We start from the raw sequence: 23,151 nt of genomic DNA, 5'->3' as shown, positions 1-23,151 counted from the left end.
GAACTCAGCTCGCCTCGTTGACGGTGCCTGTCCTTTGGCTCCAGGATACCTTCTGCTCAGGAATTCTCCTGACTCTGCTCATCTGTGAATATCTGGGCAAATCTGAGTGTTTAGGTGTTGGTCTTCCACAGGCTCCAGCCTGGATGCTCCTCACATCGCCCTGTACACCCTGAGCTCACCAACGCCCGTCCTGAACTGCCTCCTTTGTGGAGGACACCTGAGGTCACCCACACCCCAGTCTCTCGGGGATGGGGACTCCTGTTCCCAATTGTCCTTGTGTGTCTCAGTCCCACGTCCCCCCAGCACACCTCACTAGCAAATGCGGGCGGGGGCTCCTTGTCTGAAGTTTGGGTTTATTTTTGGTGGAACGTGATGACAGGGCGTATCTGTGGGTACAACGCTTACGTTGTGTAATGTGGTCAAAGGTCAGCACGTCCGGGTGATCAGCACGTCAGTCACCTTACTCCTGTGCGTGTCTTTGCCGGGAAGGTGCTGACCACCCTCTCCTCCTGTTATTTTAAATGTGCACGGTGCTAGCTGTGGTCACCTTGCTGTGCAGTACCACAGCGGGACTTGGCGTCCCCGAGTCTGTCCCACTGCCATGTCCTCTCTGCCCTCAGACCTTTCGCTGCAGCTTAGTGAACGACATCACCACCCCCCTCACCAGTCTCCCAAACCGAAAGCCTCAGACAGGACACGGCTACTTCTGCTTTCTCCCAAGCACGCCACTTCGGCGCCCATGGAGGCGCCAAGTCCTAACCACGTCACTTTACATTTCTTCTGTCCAACTCGCCCCCCCCACCCCCTCGGTTCCCACTGTGCCACCTCCTAGCGAGCCAGCCTCGCCTCTCCATGTTCTTTCTGCTGCTAGTTTCCTCTCACCCCGTTTTCCTTCGCCTTCCCTGGGTCCACCTGCAGCAGGACCCAAGAAGCTGCCCTCTGGCTTTGGGCCAGCTCCGGCCGGTCATCTGTTTGTGTACCTCAGGTCACTAGCACACACCAGGCCTATGGGCTGGCTGAAGCTGCACAGCCCGGGCCACGGGTGCGCAGAGCTGGAGGAGGCACCGTCTGGCCCTGCACAGAACTTGGCCAACCTGGAGGGCGAAGCCCAATCCTGGCCTTTCCGGCTCCAGAGCCATGGACTCCCCACATTCTCCCTGGAGGTTCCCTCGGATGCCCATTCAAACTGGACGGGCCACAGCCTCCTGGAACTCAGAAGGAGGGTGGCCAGTCAGTGAGGAAGCCAGCTGACCAGTGGGCCCGAGGCACAGGCCAAGTACTTCACACGCCCCCAAATCCTACGCTGACTCCTGCTTCAGATCCTCCAGGCCCGTGGTTTCTACTCCCTGGAAGCCTTTCTTCCTGCCCTTGACCCGTGAGCCCTAGTTTACCCTTGAGAGCCCTCGCACAGCCCTCGGTAAAGTGTGTCTCAGAGTCTCCGGCTGGTCGTACACTTGTATGAGTCCAGAACTAGACACTTCGGAGCTCAGACCTGCACTTCACGGGCCACACCCAGTATGGAAGAACCTTCTCAACAGCACCAGCTCTTAAAATGTAAAAGCTTAAGACGACAAGATGCCATCTCAAAATAAAAAATAATAAAGGACTAGGGAGACAGCTCGCTGGTACAGCAGTCCTGGGTTCGATCCCCAGGGCCAAACCGGAAGGAAAAAAAGAGCAGGGTCTCAATACTTTATTTCCATTGGCCGATAGGTCACATGGCCCAACCTCACTGCAAAGGACGCTGGGAAAAGCTGTCAGTCTCCTTCAGTGTCCTCCACACCTGGCAAACTCATCCACCTGATTGCCACTGAGTCACCTCATCTGCACTGGTGGCTTCCTCAGAACCCACAGGGACACAGCACTGAGGCCCTTGTATGTCACCCTGCACAGTGACAGTCCTCTAGGCTGCCTCACACCTTCCTAGGCTGAGAGCTCCCTGTTCACAAAGCAGTTCAACAAGTCTCCTGGCACACAAGGGTTCTCTGAATATCAATGAATGAATAAATTCAATAACAGGTGGGTGACTACAGAGCATTATATAAGAGCAAGACACTCTCAAGATGACCAAATTAGCTGGGCATGGTGGTTCACACCTGTAATCCTAGCGGCTTGGGAGGCTGAGACAGGAGGATCACAAGTTCAAAGTCAGCCTCAGCAAAAGCGAGGCAATAAGTAACTCAGTGAGATCCTGTCTCTAAATAAAATACAAAATAGGGCCAGGGATATGGCTCAGTTGGTAGAGTATTCCTGAGTTCAAACCCCAGTACAAAAAAAAAAAAAGATGATAAGTTAACTTTATCTTAACTAGAATATCACTTTTATAACTTTGAACACATTCTTTTAAAATCTTATCAGAGTAGTGGCTAGCACTGAGGGTGACCTCTGATCAAACCACCAGTGACTGTCAATGCATATCATCGTGAAATACCCTATGACAGGCTTTTTTGTAAAGGTCCACAAAGAAAATATTTTAGGCTTTTCAGGGCCATCTCTACAATATGCAAACAGATAGGTATGACTGTAATAAAAATGACATTACAGTACAGAGGGTAGGCCAGATTTGCCGGAAGCCTATTTTTTCCAATTTCTCCGTATATTCAAATGAGGAAAGTGAGGCCAAAAGAAGCTAAAATCATTCCCAAAGTCATACAGCTAGTAAAAGTAAACTGTATTTGGATCCAAACTGTCTCCAGAAACCAATTATTCTTTCTTTTTTTAAAAAAAAAAAATTAAGCAACAAAATGACGAAACATATATACTTATGGTATATAACAGGGTGTTTTGAAATATGTATATATACATTGTGGAATGACTACGTTCATTGACATGTCCAACACTTCACAAATGTACCATCTTAACTGCAGCATTTGTCTTCTCAGGAACAGTAAGTGTGCTTTGAAACCTTCCAGTTGGTGGACCACAGTCTTTGGGGTTAAAAGGAGCCTAGAACCTGTAGTTCTGGTCCTTCCTGATGGTGACTGGGGTGATGATGAGCATGGTGACTAAGGCCAGCTCTGGCCTTCTTCACATTCCTCATGCTCAGTCCTCACTGCCGGAACCCCACACCTAGGCCCCACCGCAGAGGGGAAGTCCAGAAAGGGAAGTCAGAGCAGAGCTGTTGGGCAACACGGTGGCTGCTGAGCAGAGTGACGTGTTGCAGCTTGGAAATAACCAAGAAAGCAGCTTCGCGTCTCCCACATCCAGAACAAGAGCGGCGGTGGGGGTGCATGTCCCTCAGCTCAGCTCAGCCTCGGTCCATGCCATGCGGCCATAGCAGAATCCCACAGTGATGATCACAGCAAACAGAAATGTGGCTCATGGTTCTGGAAGAACCAGGGGCCCACGTCTAGCAAGGGCTCTTTGCTGCATTGCCCATGGCAGAAGGGCAAAGAGCAAGGGGGGACAAACTTGTTCTTTCCCAAGGAGCCACTCTGTAGTAACAGCATTAATCCATGGACGAGGGCAGTGCCCTCCTGGCCTCATTGCTTCTGATAGGTCTCACCTCTTACTAAATATTTTATTATTATTATTATTGATTATTATATTACTGTCTCTTCTGTGAATCGTACATAGTTATGGGCACAATATGGCATTTTAATACATGTTCACAATGCATAATGATAAGATTGGGGTAATTACCATTTCCATCACCTCAAGACATTTGTCATTTCTTGTGCTGGAACCATTCTAGATCCTATTAGCAGTTTTGAAATATTCAATTAGTCCTTGTCAACCAGTTATTCTACTGCGCTGTAAGGGCCCACCCCTTAACACTGTTGCATTGGGGATTCAGTTTCCAAAACTTAAATTGCGGTGAACATGTTCAAACTATAACAAAACCTTTCCATGATGTGAGTTTCAAAACAACATGTTGTGCACAATAAATGTTACCATTTCCTTTGTTAATTTTAAATAACTTTAAATAAATAAGATGAGAAAGTCACTTCAACAAGGTCATGCAGAAAGTAGGATGATTAGTTTAGATCAGAGAGGCTAGGCCACTGTCCATCAGTGTTTCAGCTGCTCCCGCACCCCCTCATTCCAGAGCACAGATCTGTCTCTAGGAAAGGGCTTCCCAGCCAAACACTACATTTCCCAGAACTCTTTGCAACATTGTGCTACCATGTGACTGGGCTCCAGCCAATGGGATATGAGGGGAAGTGATATGCAGCACTTCCTGGTGCAGTTCATATTAACCTCCCCCTTGAACTCTATCACATGCTTTTTTCCCTTCCCAGTTGGCTAAAATAGGAGACACTACAGGATGTCCCTGGAAGCTGAATGGAAGATAACAGCCTCCTTCAGCCTGAGGGTGGTCAGACATCCTGCAGATTTGTCTGCTCACCGTCTGCTGATAGATAGGGAAAGATTAACTCGTACTGTGCGAAGCCTCTGACACTTTGGAGTTCAGTCGTTACAGCAGGTGATGTCCCCCTGTCTAACACCATCACTAAATGGGCACGCAGAAAGATGGTCTCACAGTTACACGGGGGGAGAGATGAACAAGGCACACTTCCCTCTCCCAGCACCATTGCTGCTAGTTAACATCTCCTCACTTAGGATCAGACGCTGGATGTGACTCTGACAAGGAGGGAAATCACCCACCTCAGGCTCAGTCCTGTTGATGCCCGTGAGGAACAGGAAGTGGGCCAGGAAGAGGCAGAGAGAGAGCTGCAGGTGGAGCGTGGTACTGGTGTTCTGGATGGGCCGGCACAGGAGGAAGGTGAGGACTGCCAGGAGGAGGCAGAGCAGGGAAAGCCCCAGTCCCACGTAGGTGATCACAGTCAGCACCAGATCCTCCTACAGGCCATCCGAGAGGGGCGTGTTAGCACTCTCAGCTCTGCTGTTATTTTCCTACAGAGTCATCGGGCTTCCTGGTCCAGTCCCTGAAACAAGCGACTTAACCCAAGACTCGGTGTTTGCAAAACAGGGAGAGTTAGAGCATTTTCCACGCTGGACTGATGAAGAACCAACCACTCACCAGATGGGCACTGCCCAATGGAGGTATTGGACACAGATACCCTGTGTGTTGCTGTAAATTTCCTAGTAGCCAAAATGAAAAATGTAAAAAGAAACAGATGAAACTAATGACACTCCGAGTTTGATTGATCGGTTACACCATCCACATTTCACGTATCTGCCTGTGGCTGGTGGTCTCATTGACAGCACAGCACTCGGCCCTGGTCTCCAGGGAGGCTGGCTGGGAACTGGGTCTTGTTCTGTGTCACATCCTCAATGCTCAGAACAAGTCTAGCACCCAAACAGTACTCAACAAATGAATGAAATGAGGCCGTGTATGTGAAGCACACAACACAGTGGGAGCTAAAAGGACTAGGGGAAGAAGTGAATTAAGCTTCTTTCAACCTGAGTTATCTCAGACTTGGTTGCGAAATTCAGAGAGCTATGGTGTGTCATCAGTGACAGTCATTGCCTGACTTCTGGTGTGACCAGGGAGGTTTGGCTGCAACCCTCTTTTGCAGGGTAATAGATGCTTTTGATCCCAGATCCCCTTGGACCTCACCTCTGGAGAGGCTGCCAAACCAACTTCCCAGTGGCCGAGGGCTTTCCTTTTGGCTTGAGCTCACCCCACCCATGCTTGCAGAAGTGCCCCCCTGAACACAGCTGAAGACAAATGACGACAGTGAGTGTATACATACCCCAGCTCCCTCGCCACTCAGGATGACTCTGAGGTGCATGTCCCACACTGCCTCCTGGATCTCCCAGGGGGAATAAGCTCTGCTGACCACAGTGGTCACTGGCTTGATAATCTTCTCTGCGCTGCCTTCTATCCTTTACCCATTTCTCTTCCCCAGCCCCTCCTGGTGTCTCTCAGAATCACCTCTCACGGAAGCCACCTGACTCCTTATTTTAGAACCTTTTTCTAAGCTATGCAGAAGATGAGCCCAGAGCTTCCAAGCAAGAGAACTCGGAGCCTTGGTACCTTGGGTGTCAGAGCCACGAGGACAGCAAAGCTGGACAGGTGGAAGCACTTGCACCTGGTGTGGGAATCATTGCTGCCCACATGGAAGCAGCCCTCCGTCGACCAGCTGCCCCCATCCTTCGACCCTTCCCAGTAGACGCAGAGATGCTTTGCCGTCTCACCACCAGGCTGGAAAGAGAAGAGCAGGAACGCGGATGTCTTTCCCGTGTCCCTATTTCAACGTTGTAGCTTCATCCAGTGTATTGAGTTGGAAAGCAGATTCAAAAAACACCTTTGGGGTTATTCTACATTTATTTATTCTCACTTTCTATGGCCAGCTCAGTATTCAGGGCATTGACCCTTAAGAACTGCTTCCCCCAGGGCTCTGCTGAGAGATCCCTGGGTGAGCACAGACAAAGGGTGAGTGCCTCCTTCACACTCTCTTTCTGCTCTAAGCTGTCTCCCTCTCCAGCGAGGTGGCCCTTCCTCCTGCCTGCCTCCAGCGCCCACCGTGCTCAGGAACACTCATGCCCCGTGGCCTTCCTAGCTTCAGTAGGGGAACCTTCATGCTGTGGAAGTCCCTAGGGGCCTCAGCATTTCTCTTCTTTCACAACTTCATTGAAATATGTTGACAAGTAAGAATGGTGCGCATTTAAGGTTGCATCACGGGGTCTTACTAAGTGTGTACACTATGAAGTGATTGCCAGGACGGAGCTAATTAGCCTATCCGTCCCCTCCCATTTCCTTTTGGGTGAGGACTCTGGAGCCCTGCTCTCTTGGGAGATTTTGACATACAACACATTACTATTAGCTCCAGTTGCCAGGCTGGACTTCTGCCGATGAGGCACCACGGCTCTGGCACTTGCCCACCCTATAACTTCAAGTTCATTCTCTTGGACCAGCATGTCCTTCTGCCACCTGGTTCTCTGGTGACCACCATTCCACTCGCAGTTACTGTGAATTTGACTTTTTCTAGATCCCATACCTAAGTGAGATCATGCAGTATCTATCATTCTGCATCTAATTTATTTTATTTAACAAAATGTGCTCCAGGTTGAGGCACGCTGTGGCAGAGGGCAGGTTCCTTCCTTCCTAAGGCTGTACAGCATCCCGTGATATGACCTTCACATTCCCTTCATCCACTCATCTGCTGGTGGACACTGGGGTTGGTTGGAAACAGTGCTGCCGTGAACGTGGAGTGCGGAGGCCCCCTCAGATGCTGAGCTCCATCCCTCCGTGGATGGACCCATGCTGGGCCCACTGGATCCTGTCCTAGTTCCGGCTTTAATTTTGTGTGGTTCCTTATCCTGCCCCACATGGTTGTTCTGATTCGCGTTCCCACAGTAGTGTGCTCAGCCTCCCTTTCCCCACATCCTCACCGGCAACCATTCTTTCGGCTGGGGATCTGCTCACCTGAGTGTGTTGAAAGGTCAGGAACGTGGGTTCAGACAGGTTGACCTTGTCACCAACGGTGCCACTCACAACCTGGGAGTTCAGCCTGGCTCCCAGCTTCCTCCTTCTATCACTGAAAAAGGATCCGTTCAGAAAATTCCCAAGAGATCGATAAGTGATCAGAGCAACTATGCTCTTGTCTGAGAAAAGAGAGGAGAAGTGGTGTTAGGGAGTGTCCACGTTGCTACCCGCATGTCTGACATCTGCTGTGCACACACTCCCTTGGAAATTCCTTAAGTGGAACATGCACTGTACTAGGAGAGGTGAGGGGTGCACAGACTGGGAAGTGTGAGCATAACGTTCACGTCATGTTTTAATAGGTGTACGTGTAAAACCAGTCCATCGATGGGCCATAAGATGCACATGAGCCCTCAGGCATCAAAAGCAGAGTCAGGTCAGGTGAGGTGCACAGTCCTGTAATCCCAGTGGCTTGGGACTCTGAGGCAGGAGGATCTCAAGTTCAAAGCTAGCCACAGCAATTTACTGAGGCCTTGAGCCTCTTGGTGAGACCCTGTCTCTGGGGCTGGGGCTCAGTGGCTAAGTGTCCTGGGTTTAATCCCTGGTCCAAAAAAAAAAAAAGCAGACTCACGAGGCAGGATGCTGGGCCTAGAAGGGAAAGTGGAGAATGGAACCTCAGTCCCCACCTTCCAGGTTCACTCTGGGACAGCCAACTCAGTGGAAAGGCGTGCGGGGCTGCCCATTCCACTAGATGAGCTCCCTCGCACTCTTTTCCTGTTCTCCCCCTCCCTCTCCTCCTCCCTCTCTGTTCCTGTCTCGCGCCCTCTCTCTTCTGCCTCCCAGTCCATGCATGGAAAGTTTAATCCATGTGTTCAAGATGCTCCGCAGCCTGACGGAGCCTCCTAAGCTGCTATTACTCATGGGCCACCTCCCACTTGGGGCCAAAGCCGCTTGCCACCTACATCATCATTAGCTCCATTGTGAGAATCCTCTCATTTTTGCTCCTTTCCTGCCCCACTCCCACCCCAAGCTCACATTAAGGAGCAAAGACTAAAGTGGCCAGGAACTTTCCAGAGTGGATTAGCAGGCACCTCACTCTCAGAGTAATCAGGTCTTTCTCTTTGAAGAGGTTCGTATTCATTCTTCATTCCTTCACCCATCAGATATCTATTAAGCATCTACTGTATGTCAGGCATTATGATACAGTCACGAGCAGAGCAAAGTCCCTGCCGCCGGAGAGTTGGCATTGCAACGGGAGAGATGGACAGTAAACCAACAAATAACTGGAAAGTTCCTACATGACGTAGGTGCTTTGCACAGACCTACAGTGAGGGGTTAGGCAGGGTGGCAAATCCAGCCTGCCGTCTGTTTGTGCAAATAAAGATTTATTGGCACAGCAGTGTTCCTTCTTTGACATATCTGCGGCTGTTTCTGAGTAGTTATGAAACAGATCTCCTGGCCCAAAAAGCCTAAAATATCTGCTGTCGGGTCCTTTTACAGAACAATTTGGTCAACCTGTAAGGACAGAGATAGACTGGGTGTCTGTTTTAAATAGTGTGTTCATAAAACACTTCCCAAAAGAAACAGAGGTCGAGGCAACAACCAGCCTCCACGGCCAGGAGCTAACTTGTCAGACCACCACATGGAACCGCTCGTGGCCCCACGGGGGTCTCAAGGAAGCGTGCGGGCGGACCCCCGTCCTGACCTCATGCGAGTGACGTCATCCCCCAGATTGCCTGGTCAGTAGTCCAGGGAGATCCCCCCATCCTCCATGCAGATCCTCCCAACTGGAAAACTTTGTGAGTCCCCCCACCCATCGGCCAGGCACCTGGAAATGAGTTAACTCCCAGAATCCGGGGCCTGGAGGATGCGCTTCAGACCCAGTACCTCTTGTGGTGTCCTTGAAGGCGCCAGTGCAGTTGAGGTCCATCGTGTTGTTCCCAGCCTCCAGCACAGTCTCCTCCCTGCACCTCTTGGTTTCATAGACTGGAAACGGCAAGAAAGTGACCTCGCTGGGCTGACCTCGCATGCTCAGAAGCCTGCAGAAGCCCTACTTTGGGGGAATTCCCTTTTATGCACTTTTCTCTGTACCAAGGAAGGCTGGGGATGGGCAGAGAGCTGGTCTATTCTCTTTTCCTTTTCCCTCAAATTTATATTTGGAAGAAGAGCCCTACTCATGATGGGTTGTTTGTGTGGCCAGTCTGTCACCCTGGGAGATAACAATTCCATAATCCGTGGGCACTCACTATGCCTGGTCCCAACGCCCTTTATGGTGGCCATAAGGAGTCCACTTAGTATTCCTTACCTAGATCAAACAGGGGGTTTTCGCCCTTTCCTGGAGAATCAATATTCTTATTCAGTATTTCCAGTTCCACACGCTTAAGTAGGATGGTAGCCTTTTCTGCAAAATCCTTTTGGCTCTTATTTTTCGACAGATCTTCCTTTTAAAGAAATAAAGCTAATCAGACTCTCAACAAAACTTAAGAAATCAGGAACACGCTACATCTGGTTGGGTGAGCCCAGCAAGGCAACCACGTTTGCTGCTCTGCTTCGAGGTGGCGTGGGCCATCCCCCCTGCGTGACCAAGGTCTTCCAATGGCAGCTGAGGCACTATAGACCATCCCAGAGCTTCTCATCTCTCAGGACATCTGGACCTGCACAGTTCCTGGTTTGGGGAGACTGCCCAAGGCGCCCTGGATGTTGAGCAGTATCCTTGGTTTCCATCAACTAGGTGGCCACCTCCTCACACTGTGACAATGAAAAGTACCTCCAGAGAATTCCAAAGGCCCCTGGGACAGCGGGCAGCTTTGCCCCTGTGAGAACCACTCTGTCTGAAAGCCACAGGGAGCCACCGCAGGGTTTGAGCAGAAGAGCATCAAGACTAACCCAGACCCAGACTTCACCTCACTCACCCAAACGTTCTGCTGTGAGTTCATGTTTCCATCCTCGTTCTCTGGGGAACAAAAGTAGCCATTAGTTGGGACATGGAAGAAAGCGTCTGGCTCACATCCCTGCTTCCAGTCAGCCTCAAATTGCGCCTATTCCTGACATTCCTCTAAGTCCAAAATGTGTTCTGCAATAGAATTTTAAAAGGGAACTAGGATGGGGCTTCCAGTTCAATCATTCAATCAACAAGATGTATGGAGCAGCTACTTAAAACCCAGCATGAGGCTGAACCACAAGGATACAGTGTAGTCAAAGAGACCCGCGGTGCTCCCTTTGGAACTTGCAGACTGCAGGAAAGTCATTAAGGAGATAATCACAAGTGAGCGATGAAGTTGATGCAATCGATGCTCTTAAGTAGGGTGAGGTGACTTGGGAGCACACTATAGAGCTAGCTCCCAATCCCTTGGGGGATGAGAAAAGGCTTCCCAAAGGAATCAGTGTCAAATAATAACAGAAACTGCTGCCTACACATCATACAAAAGTTTCCTTCACATACACTGTCTCATTTAAGGGAACAGAAGGTTCCAGAACAGGTCTACCTAAGGTAGGACCCAATGTTCATCGAGCCTTCCTGAGTGCCTAGGACTGCTGAGTATTTCACATGCATTAACACCGGAAGGGCAGGTGGGGTGTGCTGATTTGCCAGGGCTGCTGCATGTAACGTAGTGCCACCCACTGTACCGTCTCTCAGTTCTGGGGGTCAGAAGTCCTGTGAAACCTCTTGCCCTTGACTGTGGACTGGATCTGGGGACCCATTCTGATGAACAAATATAGGATGTGCCTTCTGAGACCAGGTTATAAGAGACCCAAACTCTAGCTCCTTCAAGTTCTCGCCTGCTACAAGAAAGAGAAACCCGTGTCTCCAGGTAGTGGGGGCCACCCTCCACAAACCACAGGGAGGAGCTGAGAGCTGCAGCAACATCCTTTAAGAAACGGAATCCTGCCAACAACCTGTGAGTGAGCTTAGACGCAGGCCCTGCCCCGGCCTAGTCTTCAGATGACACCGTGGCCTGGGTGATTTCTTCATTGCAGCTGTGAGACACCTGGATACAGAGGACCCAGCTAAGCCCTGTTGGGCTCCTGACCCACAGAAACTACGAAGCAATCCATTTCTGTACAGTTTTAAGTGACTGCATTTGGGGGTAACTTGTTATGCCTCGACACATCACTCACACAGTATACTCTGTTGCTATTCCCATTTACAGATTATTCGTTTTGGTCAAATTCCATACATAAAGGAGTCACCACTGAAGTGCAGTCAGCGGAGCTCAAGACATAGAATTATACGAGGACTGAACAAGTGACTACGTTGGGGGCACCAAGAGGTGAATTGCTTCTTTTTGGAGAAAGAAGCCACAAATGAGGGGAAGTCTAGAGCCATCCTTGGCATTGACGGGATTCAGAGTACAATGCAAGCTCACAAGAAGGTGTGGTATACAGACAGACAGACAGAAATAGGAATAGAATTTAAGATCAGTGAGAGGCAAAGAAATGGAGACGTTTAGAATACAACTGGAGATGTCCTGTTTGGAAGCTTGGGAATGAGACCCACATTAGAGACATAAATTTGTAAAGCGTCCACATGAAAATGGTTGACTGCTGCCCCTGGGCTTGGGGACATCTCCTTGTGAAAGATCATCAGGGTCAACAAAGGGATGCGGATGAGTTAGGAGAGGGCTCTAAGCTCTTGCCCTGGCCTGAGCTGTTACGGGAGCACATGTACATGCGTGCGCGCGCACACACACACACACACACACACACACACTCTCCTTTTCCATGGTAGAAAGCATTTGGGAATTCTCACCGTGACATTCTGCATGTTCAGTATCAGAGGGACCAGAGAGCCAGTGGAAGAAAGAGCGTTGAACCACACAGACGCAGAGGTAATACCCGATCTTTTTACTACAGAACATTTCCTTGCACTTTGCCAACTCGCTCCTACACTCGTCAGCATCTGTGAATCAGGAGAAAATATGTTTTTTATTCTCAAAGAACTATATCATTTTTTCCCTGCCCAAGGAATCTCAGTTGCCCAACATCGTTTACAAACACCAAATAACATCTCTTGTTCTTTAAAAGGATGAATCAACATTATAAAGATGACTTTAGAATGTTGCACATTTATAAAAATGTGCAAGTGTTTTATAGAGTGAGAAAAGTCGATTCTATCACGCAAGAGTAACCAGGAAGACTGCAAGGTGGGGAGCGGCTCAGCCCCAAAACTACCATGAACCTCGACCAAACAAGGAGACACTGGCACGTGAATAAAGGAAATGACGGTGGGATGCACTAGGAGGTCCCGAAAGAGACCCAGGGCATATGGAGCTTTGGGGAACGGAAGAGTAGTATGTCAAGTCGCTGGAGTAAGGGGGTGAGGCTTGTGACGCAGCGTCAGTTTGTGAAGTCTACTCAAAACCCATCCAGCAGCAAGGACCTGGAGTCGGGGGGAGGGTGCCCGCTGCTGGAAAAGGCTTCAGCCCAGGGGAGTCCTGGCTTAGGTCCTGTGTGTCCCGCCATCTTTCTGCTGACAGACCAGAGCTGAGCCCCCAAACCCCAGGGAGACCCAGACAGAAGCTGCCCTGGGCCAGTGACTGACACTTGCTCTCTCTATCAAAAGGACTCGGGGACAAGTCCCCCTGGAAAACAGTGTCCTCACCCATCAGTCTTCTGAGGAGCTCCGGGTTTTTTATGGGCTCTGAGTTTGTGCCTGGAGCAGCACAGCTATCACTAACGAGTGGCGGGAGCGGAACCTCACAGTCATTTACCATCACACTTGAGGTAGGATGTGTGGAAGATTCTCCCCAGCCACGAGTACTTGAAACCGTTTCTGCAAACACAGTGGGTGCTGTTGTAGCAGACAGCAGTTTCAGGGCAGGGAGGGCAGGAATCTGCAGAGATCACAGAATCTGATTACTCCTTTGTCATTCATTCATCTGGGAAGTACTCACTCACTGGCCACCTATGATGGACCAGAGGCGCTGGCCAGAAGAATGTGCTCTTGGGAAGCTTTTGAGTGTCCATCTCACTGCTGAGTAGAGAGCTCACAACGCCCGCCCCTCCCACTTCTGCCCCCAACACCAGCGCTGCCACTGCCAACCGCCAGCACTGGTGTTCTGTAAAAAACACCCAGCTTTGTTATTATTTTAAAAAGTAAAAACTGGCGTCAGTGAGGATATGGAGAAACTGGGATACTTGTGCACTGCTGGTAGCAATGCAAAATGGCGTAACCTCCTTAGAACTACTCTGGCGGGTTCCCTAAAATTTAGAATTACCACCTGATCCAACAAGAGCTGAAAGCAAAATATCAAAGAGATTTGCCTATTCATGCTCACACCAGCATTATTTACAAGAGCCAAAAGGTACAAGCCACCCAACTTTCCGTGGTGGATGAATGGACAAATAAATGTGGCATACTCATACCGTGGAATACTACTCAGCCATAAAAAAACGAAGGACCTTCTAATACCCCTCCAACATGGACATTATGCTGAGTGAAATAAACCAGTCACAAACAGACAAATATTGTGTGATTCTGCTCGTAGCAGATCCCGTGAGCAGTCAAATTCATAGAGTCAGAAAGTGTGAAGTGTGGAAGGGAAGGAGGAGCTAGCGGTTAGTGGACAGAGGTTCAGTTGGGAAGATGAGAGGTTCTGGAGATGGATGGTGGGGGACAGCTGCACAGCAGGAGAGTGCATTAATGCCCCAGAACTGTGCACGATATTGGCTGGAAAGGCCAATGTAAAGGTCCCATCCATACACACATTCCAGGTCCCAATCTCCTTCCTCCTGGCCTTTGGCCATAAACTCACGTCTAGAAGTCTGCGCCTCTGATCCTGATGAAGCCAGCAAGACACTGACAGCTGGAACAGAAAGAGGAGGGGTTAGTTCTGATGGGGTCCCTGGGGTCTTCCGGGTACCGTATGGCTTTGCCTGATACCTGGCCTATGTGCTATCCCCGCCTCAGGTTTCTGAATCTTGTTCATGACTAGCGTGTGTTTCAAAATTCTAAATTTTGAAGACTGCTTCATCAATCCTTCATTTACAAAACACATTTTGGGTCAAGCCTAAGGACACCTCGCACAGTTCTATGTCCTGAAGATCTCTTAGGTTTTTTTCCCCTATAATTTTAGCTTTCTGTTTTGCATGTTCACCAGTGACTCATTTTGAGGCTTTTTCTTTGCATAAAATGTGAGCTTTTGGTCAAGGTCTTGTGATGCTTGGTCTCCTTTGGATTTGCAGTTGCCCCAGAACCATTTGTTGGAAGGGCTCCCTGGGGATCCCACCAAGGAACTTAGAATGTGAGGTTACAACACAACAGGCACGTGCAGCTAGAGGTGGGAAATGACACATTTAGAGGAGAAAACAAAGCTAGGGTTTCTGCGGCACTCACCTGAGAGCAGGGCCAGACACCTGCTTCCCATAGCACCGGCGACCGGGAGCAGCAATCGAGGGTCTCTGGGGAGGAGGCAGGAGCTCCTGCAATGAGAAATCCCGAGAGAACCAGACTGTGAGGGTCACAGGGGTGACCATGTGCAGAAAAAAGAAGTCACAGACTGTTGGTGGCAATGTAATTAGTACAACCATGTGGAGAACAGTGTGGAAGTTCCCCCGAAAAACTAAAAATAGATCTAGCATGTGATCCAGCTCTATGGCTTCTGAGTCTGCGTCCACAGGAAATGAACGGCCCACCCAGAAGGCAGCTGGCGCCCATCGCTGTCACTTGCTATGTCGCTGTCCACCATAGCTCAGGTATGGAGTCCCTGGGTGATGGTTGAAGAAACATGGACCATATGCATCACACAATCTTACAGCCCCAACGAGGAAGGAATCCTGACATGTGCAGAGAAATGAATGGAACTGGGGGAAATGAGCCAGACACAGAAAGACAAGTGCCGCATATTTTCTCTCCTAGGTGGAAGCTAAAAAAGTGACCTGAATATGGGGTAGTGACTACTAGAGGTCAGGTGCTGCAGGTGGGGAGAGGGAGGTCACAGGAGGTTGGATCTGATCAGTGCACACTGTCTGCGGGGGTGGAAATATCACACTGAAGCCACTAAAGGACATTAACACATGCTAGTCATGAACAAGATTCAGGAAAAGAGTTCCTCTTCATGGGGACATTCACCCTGGTTTCCTCATCTGTCGATTCATGTGGCTGCTCCAAAGAAGCTGTAAGCATGATTGAGTATTTTTAAAGAATCCTGACCTTTCAGAGACTCGTGCTGAAACATTTGCTGGTGAAATAAAAACATGACCAGGATTTACCTAAAAAATAATTAGGTAGAATGAGTGTTTTAGGCAGCAAGTGGGAATAAAAAGGAAGCAAGATCAGCCGGCAGCGGATCACAGCTGGGGCTGGTGAGGGGTCCACGGGGTTCACTATGCTTTTGTTGCTACATTCGTACATGTTCAGAAGGTTCCAGAAGATGATCATGGAAATATACTACTAAGTAAATAAATAATTACCAAAAGGCAGTTTACATGCTAACATTTGTGAAAAATAGGAGAGATGAAATAGGAAATGCCAGCACACTATAAACGATTAGAAATAGGTATACAAGTATTAATAATGCATTTATGTAACAGGAAAAATATCTCCCCATTTTGCAAAAATGTTAGCATTCTGTATACAGTGAGATTATGCATGTGTGACGCTCTGTGCACCGTCACACACACACACATGCACAAACAAATGCACTGAATGCATAGCATATTATGCTTCTGTGTTTGCATAAAGTACTCCCAAAGCAAATTCACAAAAGAATTGCCATTGAGAAAGAGCTGTGGATCCAGGAAACTCATATTTCACCATTTGTTTTGCCTCTTGAACCAAATGAAAGTCTTTCATATTCAAAAATTCATTTCTAAAGGACAGAATAGTAGAAGTGCTCTACCTCACTCCCAGTGAGCCTTCCAACACTTTAAAAGGCATCTTATTCAGCCATAAAGAAGAATGAAATTATGTCATTTGTAGGAGGATGGGTGGAACTTGAGCACGATATATTACATGAAATAAGCCGAATTCAGAAGTCAAGGGTCTCCTCTCCTAGATGGAAGCTGCAGAGGAAAAGAAAAGAAGTTGTGGGGGATGAACCTCATGAAAATCTAAGGGAGACGAGTAGAGAAAAGGGACTTGCGGAGTAAGGGGGAGGTACAGGGGTGATACTGGCCAGATTGTACTGTTATGTGGTGTGCAGGTGCGGAAATGTAACCACAAATCCCGCCAGTGTGTACAACCGTAGAGCACCAAGAACAATGCGGGAAAAGGCATTGTGTTTGCCTAGTGGGTATCATTATAAAATTTAAAAAGCACCCTCCTGAGAGCATGTGAATGGAGAAAAGTTCTGGTGCATACACCAAGACAAAGTGCTGTGCAAACCTGCTAATCCACCCGAGTGGAAGCGGTAAAGCCGCCCTCAGAGACAGAGACGGAGCTGAGTAGGTGGAAGGGGACCCCCACCTGAAGCATTCGAGTCAGGGCTGAGCCAACGGCTGGAAACCGTGAACCAGGGCCACACGGGCTCTCAGAACCACCCTGGACGCACCTGAGATCAGCACAGGACGTAGAGCCCGATAGAGAATAGCACACTTCAATCACAGATGTTAACGGGAGAGGACTGAGTGACTTCATATTTCTTTTTATTAACTGTGATTCTAAATTTTGGGCATTGCCTTAGCAATAAAGCATTCAGTGTTTCCACGGCAAAGGAAACAGAACGAGTTTCAAACATGGTTTCCCTTGGCTGCTGTACCCCCCTCCCTGCTCCTGTTTGGATGGGCACATTCTGCTTTGCTCTCTGGGTTTGGGATCCATCAGGGCCTGCCTGTTGATAAAGCAGTTGTCTCCCAGAGCGTCACCCACTGGTGCTGGCCCCAGGCAGTTCAAGGGCCTCACACATCAGTACACAGGAGATCCTGAGCCCCAGGTCTGCAGCTACAGTTGAGCGGTCCTGAAGTTGTGATGTTGCCTCTGTTATGGTTCAGATATGAGGTGTCCCCCCGCAAAGGCTCATGTGTGAGACAACGCAAGAATTTTCAGAAATGAAATGACTAGGTCGTGAGAGGTGTGACCTAATCCCTGGGTTAATTCCCTGACGCATGAACTGGGCAGTACCTGTAGGCAGGTAGGGTGTGGCTGGGGGAGGTGGGTCACTGGGGCTTGACTTTGGGGTTTTATATTTCTCCCCTGGTGAGCAGAGCCCTCTGCTTCCTGGTTGCCACGTCCTGAGCTGCTGTCCTCTACCTCCTCCTTCTGCCATGACGGTCGGCCTTACCTTGGACCCAGAGCAACGGAGTTGGTAGACCATGGACAGAACCTTAGAAACTGTGAACCAAAATGAACTTTCCCTCTAAATAGTTCTTGTCGGGTATTTTGGTCACATCAATGCAGCTGATAAAACAGCCTCCTAGCCTTTGCTTCTCATCTGAAAAATGGAGCCAAGAAAAACAGACTTCACTGCATGTGAGATGACCTTCCATAGCATGCAGCACCTGCCTGCACATGGCAAGGACTGAAGAGGACAGTGATGGTGGTGGTGGTGAATGTAGTAGTAATGGCAATGGTGAGGTGATAGGGATGGTTGTAGTAGAGGGGGAAATCGTGGCTATGGCGATGGCAGATGTGACATAATGTTGGTGGTGGTGGTGGTGGTGATGAAGGTGATGGTCATGACGATGGTGGTATTGGTGGTGATGGTGGTGATTATGATGATGATAGTGATGGTCTTAATGGTGGTGATGGTGGTGATTATGATGATGATAGTGATGGTCTTAATGGTGGTGATGATGGTGATGGTGGGGGTGATGGTGGTGATGGTGGTGGTGAAGGTGGTGATGGTGGTGGTGATGGTGGTGATGGGTATGGGGGAAGGCAGTCCCCCTCCCTCTGTCTTGACAAGGTCACAGTGCACTTGTGGGAAACCAAAACCATGAGACCCTTTTTTATGTAATTGGGACTTTTTATTTTATACTCATAAACCTAACAGAAGGCATGAGTATACTTACTGCTAAACCAAATTAAATTCTAGGTGGCCAAAAATATAACAGGTGGTTCATGATTTAAAAGGCTGTTTTACTATCTCTCAGGACATTGAGGACAAAATAGAAAAATATCAACAATCATTCTGGGAAAAGCTACAGGAACTTTAGGCACCACAATTGATTATATCAACTAAGAAACCAAGCTCGTATCTTCAGTCTCTTAAAAAGCCTAAGCAGATAGTTATTATGCCTATTGTATGAAGCCCACCATATATAGCCTATTTGATTAAGGATGGGTTATGGTATTCATCCAGGGGAGAAAAGGCTAATAAAAAATATACTTCCCTTCCTTTACCCTCCCCAGGGATTTATGATAAGCACAGTTAATGTTAGTAGCAGGGGGATTGACATACAGAGCCTGCCCTTAGTTAAAGATTAGAAATATTTAAGAACTGCTGTACTTTGACTAAAGAACAAAGAAACTCTCTGAGAAAGTAGCTCAACCAGTTTTATGAGAATAAATGTAGGCACCTAGAATATATTATAAGATTGTTATAAGGAGACTTTAGATGGGATCTTAGAAATAAAGTACAGGTGTGCTTTAAACTTAAAGGTTAATGACAGGTTGGAGACATAGGGTCTGGTTGCGTAGTTTACATCTGTTAAACAAGGAAATGTTACATCCTGGGAAAATCTGAAAATTATAAATTGATGACACATTTTATTAATGATTCTGTACCCATAATGATGAGAAAAGGCAGAATAAAAAGAGACTCAGAGAAAGCAGTTTTAGAGCTTTCTCTCTGGAGATTCTCCAACAGGATGACTCCTTGTCTCATCCCTTGCGCCAACACTACTCATCCTTCAGGACCCCCTGGATCCCGCTGGGGCAGGACTCCAGCAGGTGATGGTGATGGTGATGGTAGTGATGGTTGTGATGGTGTTGGTGGTAATGGTGGTGATTATGGTAATGGCTGTGATGGTAGTGGTGAGGGTGATGGTGGTGATGGTGACAGTGATAAGGGTGGTGGTGATGGTCATGTGTCTCATACACCTTCCATGACTCTAATTACAGCCACAACTTTCACGCTAAAGACGGATCCCTTACTCACTGGTAGTGGTAATGAGAATTAACAAGGGTCCTATGAAGTCCCCACAGAACAAAGTCATGGTCTGAGGAGGCCCCCGTGGAACCTCTTTTTTATTTATTTATTTTGCAGTTCCAGGGATGGAACCCAGGGCCTCATGCATGCTGGCAAATCCTCTACCACTGAGTCACATTCCCACCCCTTAATGTTGTTGTTGTTTTTTTTTTTTTTTGAAACAGGATCTCACTAAGTCATCCAGGCTGGCCTCAAACTTGCCACCTCCAGCCTCGGCCTCCCGATCATGCCACCAAGCCCAGCTGGAATCCCTGGTTCTTGATGCGCCATAAATCAGCAGCATCTTGTGTGTTAGAATCCTGTGTGTCAGTCAAAGTTTGCTACAGATATTTCTCTCAGCTCTTCCATTACCACTTCCTGAAATCATTTCTAGAGCTTCACTGTGGGCCAAGCACCTTATTGAGTGCTCAGTTACGAAGTATTTAGTCAGGTGAGCTTTCTGTCATTGAAATCTCACAACCACTAATGATTGAGATCTTAATCATCTCCCCACTCTCCAGGTGAAGAAATTGAGGTTTAAGGAAACTCATCTCTTGCTTCAAGTTCACTCTGCTAGGAAACACCAAGCTAAGACTCGGATGAAGTCTGCTGGAGTTCCAGAGCTCAGGCAGGACCGTGTCCCTGAGGGCACACGTCCCGGTGCCTAGGCTAGACGCTAACCTGAGACACTAGGGAAAGCCGGAGACCCCAGGCTCTGGCTGGAGACATCTGCACTCACTGATTCCCAACACAGAACCCAGGAGGCGTCTGCTGGCACTCTGCCTGGGACAGTAGTGCCTGACTGGACCCTGGGGGCCGAGTCCTGGCCCTGAGTTGGCTGGGCACTTCCGCAGGCCTCCCCACCCCTCACTTGCTTGGCTCTTTGGGATTCATGCTTCTCCTCCTTTCAGAAAGAGCTACTCTAGAATGTGCTGTGGGTCTGAAACTCTCATGTGAAGAGCCCTTGTCCAGAGGTGGACAGCTCTTTCCCCAGTCCCCATCTAAACCAATCTAACTAAAGCTAGTGTTTTCATGTGGAGGAGGTGACAATGTAAGTCAGAGCAGCTGAGGCCATTAATGATATGCCTAACTGGAAAAATTGGGGGCCATGATCCCACGTAAACAATCCATCACACGGGGCTGGGCGAGGCGCTCAGTGGTAGCAAGCTTGTCCAGCATGCCGGAGCCCTTGGGTTCAAGGTTAAGTACAGCCAAAAAAAGAAAATTCATTTATGTGATAGAGACAGAGAGAGAACTGAACCAAATCTCAGAGAATGACCCTCACTGCCTGCAGCCTGTGATGCTTTAGAATTACAGTCCCTTTATTTCCTCTTGTAGCAATGCTGGTGTGACCCACCAGGCCGACCTCACGGCCACGCCTCCAGGGGTCCTCCCCAGCTGGTTCAAAGAGCTTGGCCTGCAAATGCCTCTGTCCATGAATAAAGGACACTGCCTTCCAAGGTGACCCTGGCATTTAATTGTCCTGATGTGTCAACATGGGGCAAGGTGTGTGGAAGCTGTGGATCCCTCACCCGACCTCGGTAGACCTGAGCTTTTAACTCTCTTTCCTCATTTAAACAACAAATTGGCTCTAAGCCACGTTTGCTTTAGACTCTTCTTCCTACAGTCTTGTCGTCTCACCTCTCCTGAAGCCCCTGAACGCACAGCTCGCCTGAATGTGCCAAAGCACCCCAGTAGCTCCCCATTGCCACATAACAACACCCACACTCCTTGACCAAGCAGGAGGGGAGAACACGAGGAAGAGGCCCATGCAGCAACTTTCAAGAGCTAACGTACACGGCGTGGAAGTCCTGCTTGACCCTCCCAGAGCCAGCCAAGATCACAAGCAGAACATCATCTATTTGCCATGGGAAGTTACTAAACCAGGACCTGCTTACCTCAAAGACGGAAAGTCCTTGCTTCTCACCCTGTCGGGTAACTTCTCAGTGCTAGTGAAAGAGGAAGCTTGCCCTACTTATCTCTAGCAGTTTCCCAAGGAATCTTGTGGTTGGGCAAAAGGGCTGGGTTGTTTGCTGGGGCATTTGCATAATGCAAGACCCATTAGTTCTCTCTTCCTCACCATAATTTAAACAGTGCATTTCCCAGATGGATCACAAGGGCCTTGGAAATAAATGTGGAAGTGGTGATGGTACTCAACGAGGGGAAGATAACAGAGTGATGTGAGTTCCCATCAATTCCAAGGAAATGGATCCAACTTTGAAGAGGTTCCTTTAATTCTTAATGTGAGAGCTGAAGGGCAGAGTGTGGGAGGGAGACAGGGCATCTCTGTGTTACCTGGCACCCATGGTCCCTTTCCCACGTTACCATTTTGGGGAAATACCCAAGGACTCGTACATACCCTTGGTCTTTGAGGTGGCCCACCTAATATAATCACGCTCCTCGATTAGGCTGGTAAATCTCTTCAGTGGTCTCTAGAGTGGGGCTGGGAAACGGGTCTGGGTCCACATTTTAGTAAACTCCAGCACAAATATGGCAGACACCCCTTGCCTTGGCAAGCCCAAAGACACACCTTGCGATCTTCTCCTCGTCCTGAACATCTTCATTTCTGTTTCCCACTTCATTCTATGAATTAATGAGTCTGTGCAATAAAATATTCAAACAATCTTCCTAGGCTGGTAGTGAGCACCTCCCTGCGACTCTCAAAGTGTTTGCCACATCGTGTTTTGAAGGGCACATGAAAAGGGTTCTGAAGTGGAGAGTATCACTTTTTCAAAATGCAAAACCGAAATGCCCCAACCCAGGAGGAACTCCTGACACCCTTCAGATGTCTGTAAAAGGACTGTCATTATCAAGTTCTGGGTGCTCAGAGCACAGTGCAGCATGTGCATGATGCCCGCCCAGGCGATGGGAGAGTTCCCACCTTTGAGCGTGGTTGTCCCCACCCCGGCCTGAGCTTGGTCACGACTGGCTCTGACCAATGAGCAATAGCTGACGGGGAGGAAAGGGTGCTCGCCTGCGGGAGGCCATGGGGGAGAGGATCAAGGCACGGTCCCCAGCTGCCCTTCCCTCGGTGGCCAGCCTGCCGACCCCCAGGTGTGTGAGAGAGGCCCCGTCAAACCATCCCTTCAAATCGATAACCCACCAAATGGCCACAGACCCAAGAAAGAGCCCATCACAGGCCATCCGAGCCAGTCCACCTCAGAACAAAGGCCCATCCCCACCCACAAAATCATGGGCAAAAACGATATAAAATAAATAAAACATCAGAGGTTGTTTAGCAGGGTGTGGGGTTGTCTAGGAATCAGTATTAGAAACAAATATTCGTGAAGATGAGATGCGGAGAGCCTTGGGCTGGGTCCATGGGGGCAGGTTGTCTTAGGGTTTGCAGTGGTTACCTGGAAGAGCTTTCAAAAAAAGAGGAATCCCAGTGCCTGGGGGTCCTTGGCAGCTCTGTGTGGCGCCGAGATTAGGGCTGTAGAGACTGTCTCCGGTCCTGATGTGTGTCTGCCCTCTGAATACCGCACCACACCCCATGTCCCTCCCTTCCTGCTTCAGATTGGAGCCAGCGTGGGTTGAGCAATAAGCCCACTGCCCCATTTCCTTGAAGTCTGAGCCCAGAATTAGCAGGCAACAGGGGGCTTCCCTGGGGGGTGGGCACACAGAGCCCCTCCGCGTGGGGCCAGCAGAAGTTGAGTGTGGAGTGACCCGGGAGGATGAGGCAAGCAGCCGGGACGCAGGAGACTCAGGTGAACAGAGAGTGGCCAGTGGAAGCCACCTGTGGCTGCCCTT

General features: G+C 49.0%; 1 protein-coding gene across 3 annotated transcripts in view; it reads right to left on the bottom strand.

Annotated features, from left to right (window-relative positions):
- Positions 1–21,404, bottom strand: part of LOC107157335 (adhesion G protein-coupled receptor E4-like) — a 29,231-nt gene extending 7,827 nt beyond the window's left edge. The window contains exons 1-12 of one of the 3 annotated variants that reach the window (XM_048812823.1): positions 21,300–21,359; positions 16,174–16,336; positions 14,670–14,755; positions 14,089–14,139; positions 13,045–13,167; positions 12,084–12,233; positions 10,246–10,286; positions 9,639–9,774; positions 9,221–9,319; positions 7,337–7,515; positions 5,945–6,112; positions 4,609–4,803 (exon numbers count right to left, since the gene is read on the bottom strand). In XM_048812823.1, the coding sequence (XP_048668780.1) occupies positions 4,609–4,803; positions 5,945–6,112; positions 7,337–7,515; positions 9,221–9,319; positions 9,639–9,774; positions 10,246–10,286; positions 12,084–12,233; positions 13,045–13,167; positions 14,089–14,139; positions 14,670–14,755; positions 16,174–16,211 (1,266 nt within the window). In that variant the 5' untranslated portion in view covers positions 16,212–16,336; positions 21,300–21,359. Of the gene's footprint in view, positions 1–4,608; positions 4,804–5,944; positions 6,113–7,336; positions 7,516–9,220; positions 9,320–9,638; positions 9,775–10,245; positions 10,287–12,083; positions 12,234–13,044; positions 13,168–14,088; positions 14,140–14,669; positions 14,756–16,173; positions 16,337–21,299 lie in introns of all 3 variants that reach the window. The other 2 variants (XM_015503695.2, XM_048812833.1) reach the window with 2 other exon arrangements.
- Positions 21,405–23,151: the final 1,747 nt, after the last annotated feature.

Source organism: Marmota marmota, unplaced genomic scaffold (assembly GCF_001458135.2).
Source record: "Marmota marmota marmota unplaced genomic scaffold, marMar, whole genome shotgun sequence".
NCBI lineage: Eukaryota > Metazoa > Chordata > Mammalia > Rodentia > Sciuridae > Marmota > Marmota marmota.
Note: the sequence above shows the minus strand (reverse complement) of the source record. Positions and strands in the feature narration are given on the sequence as shown.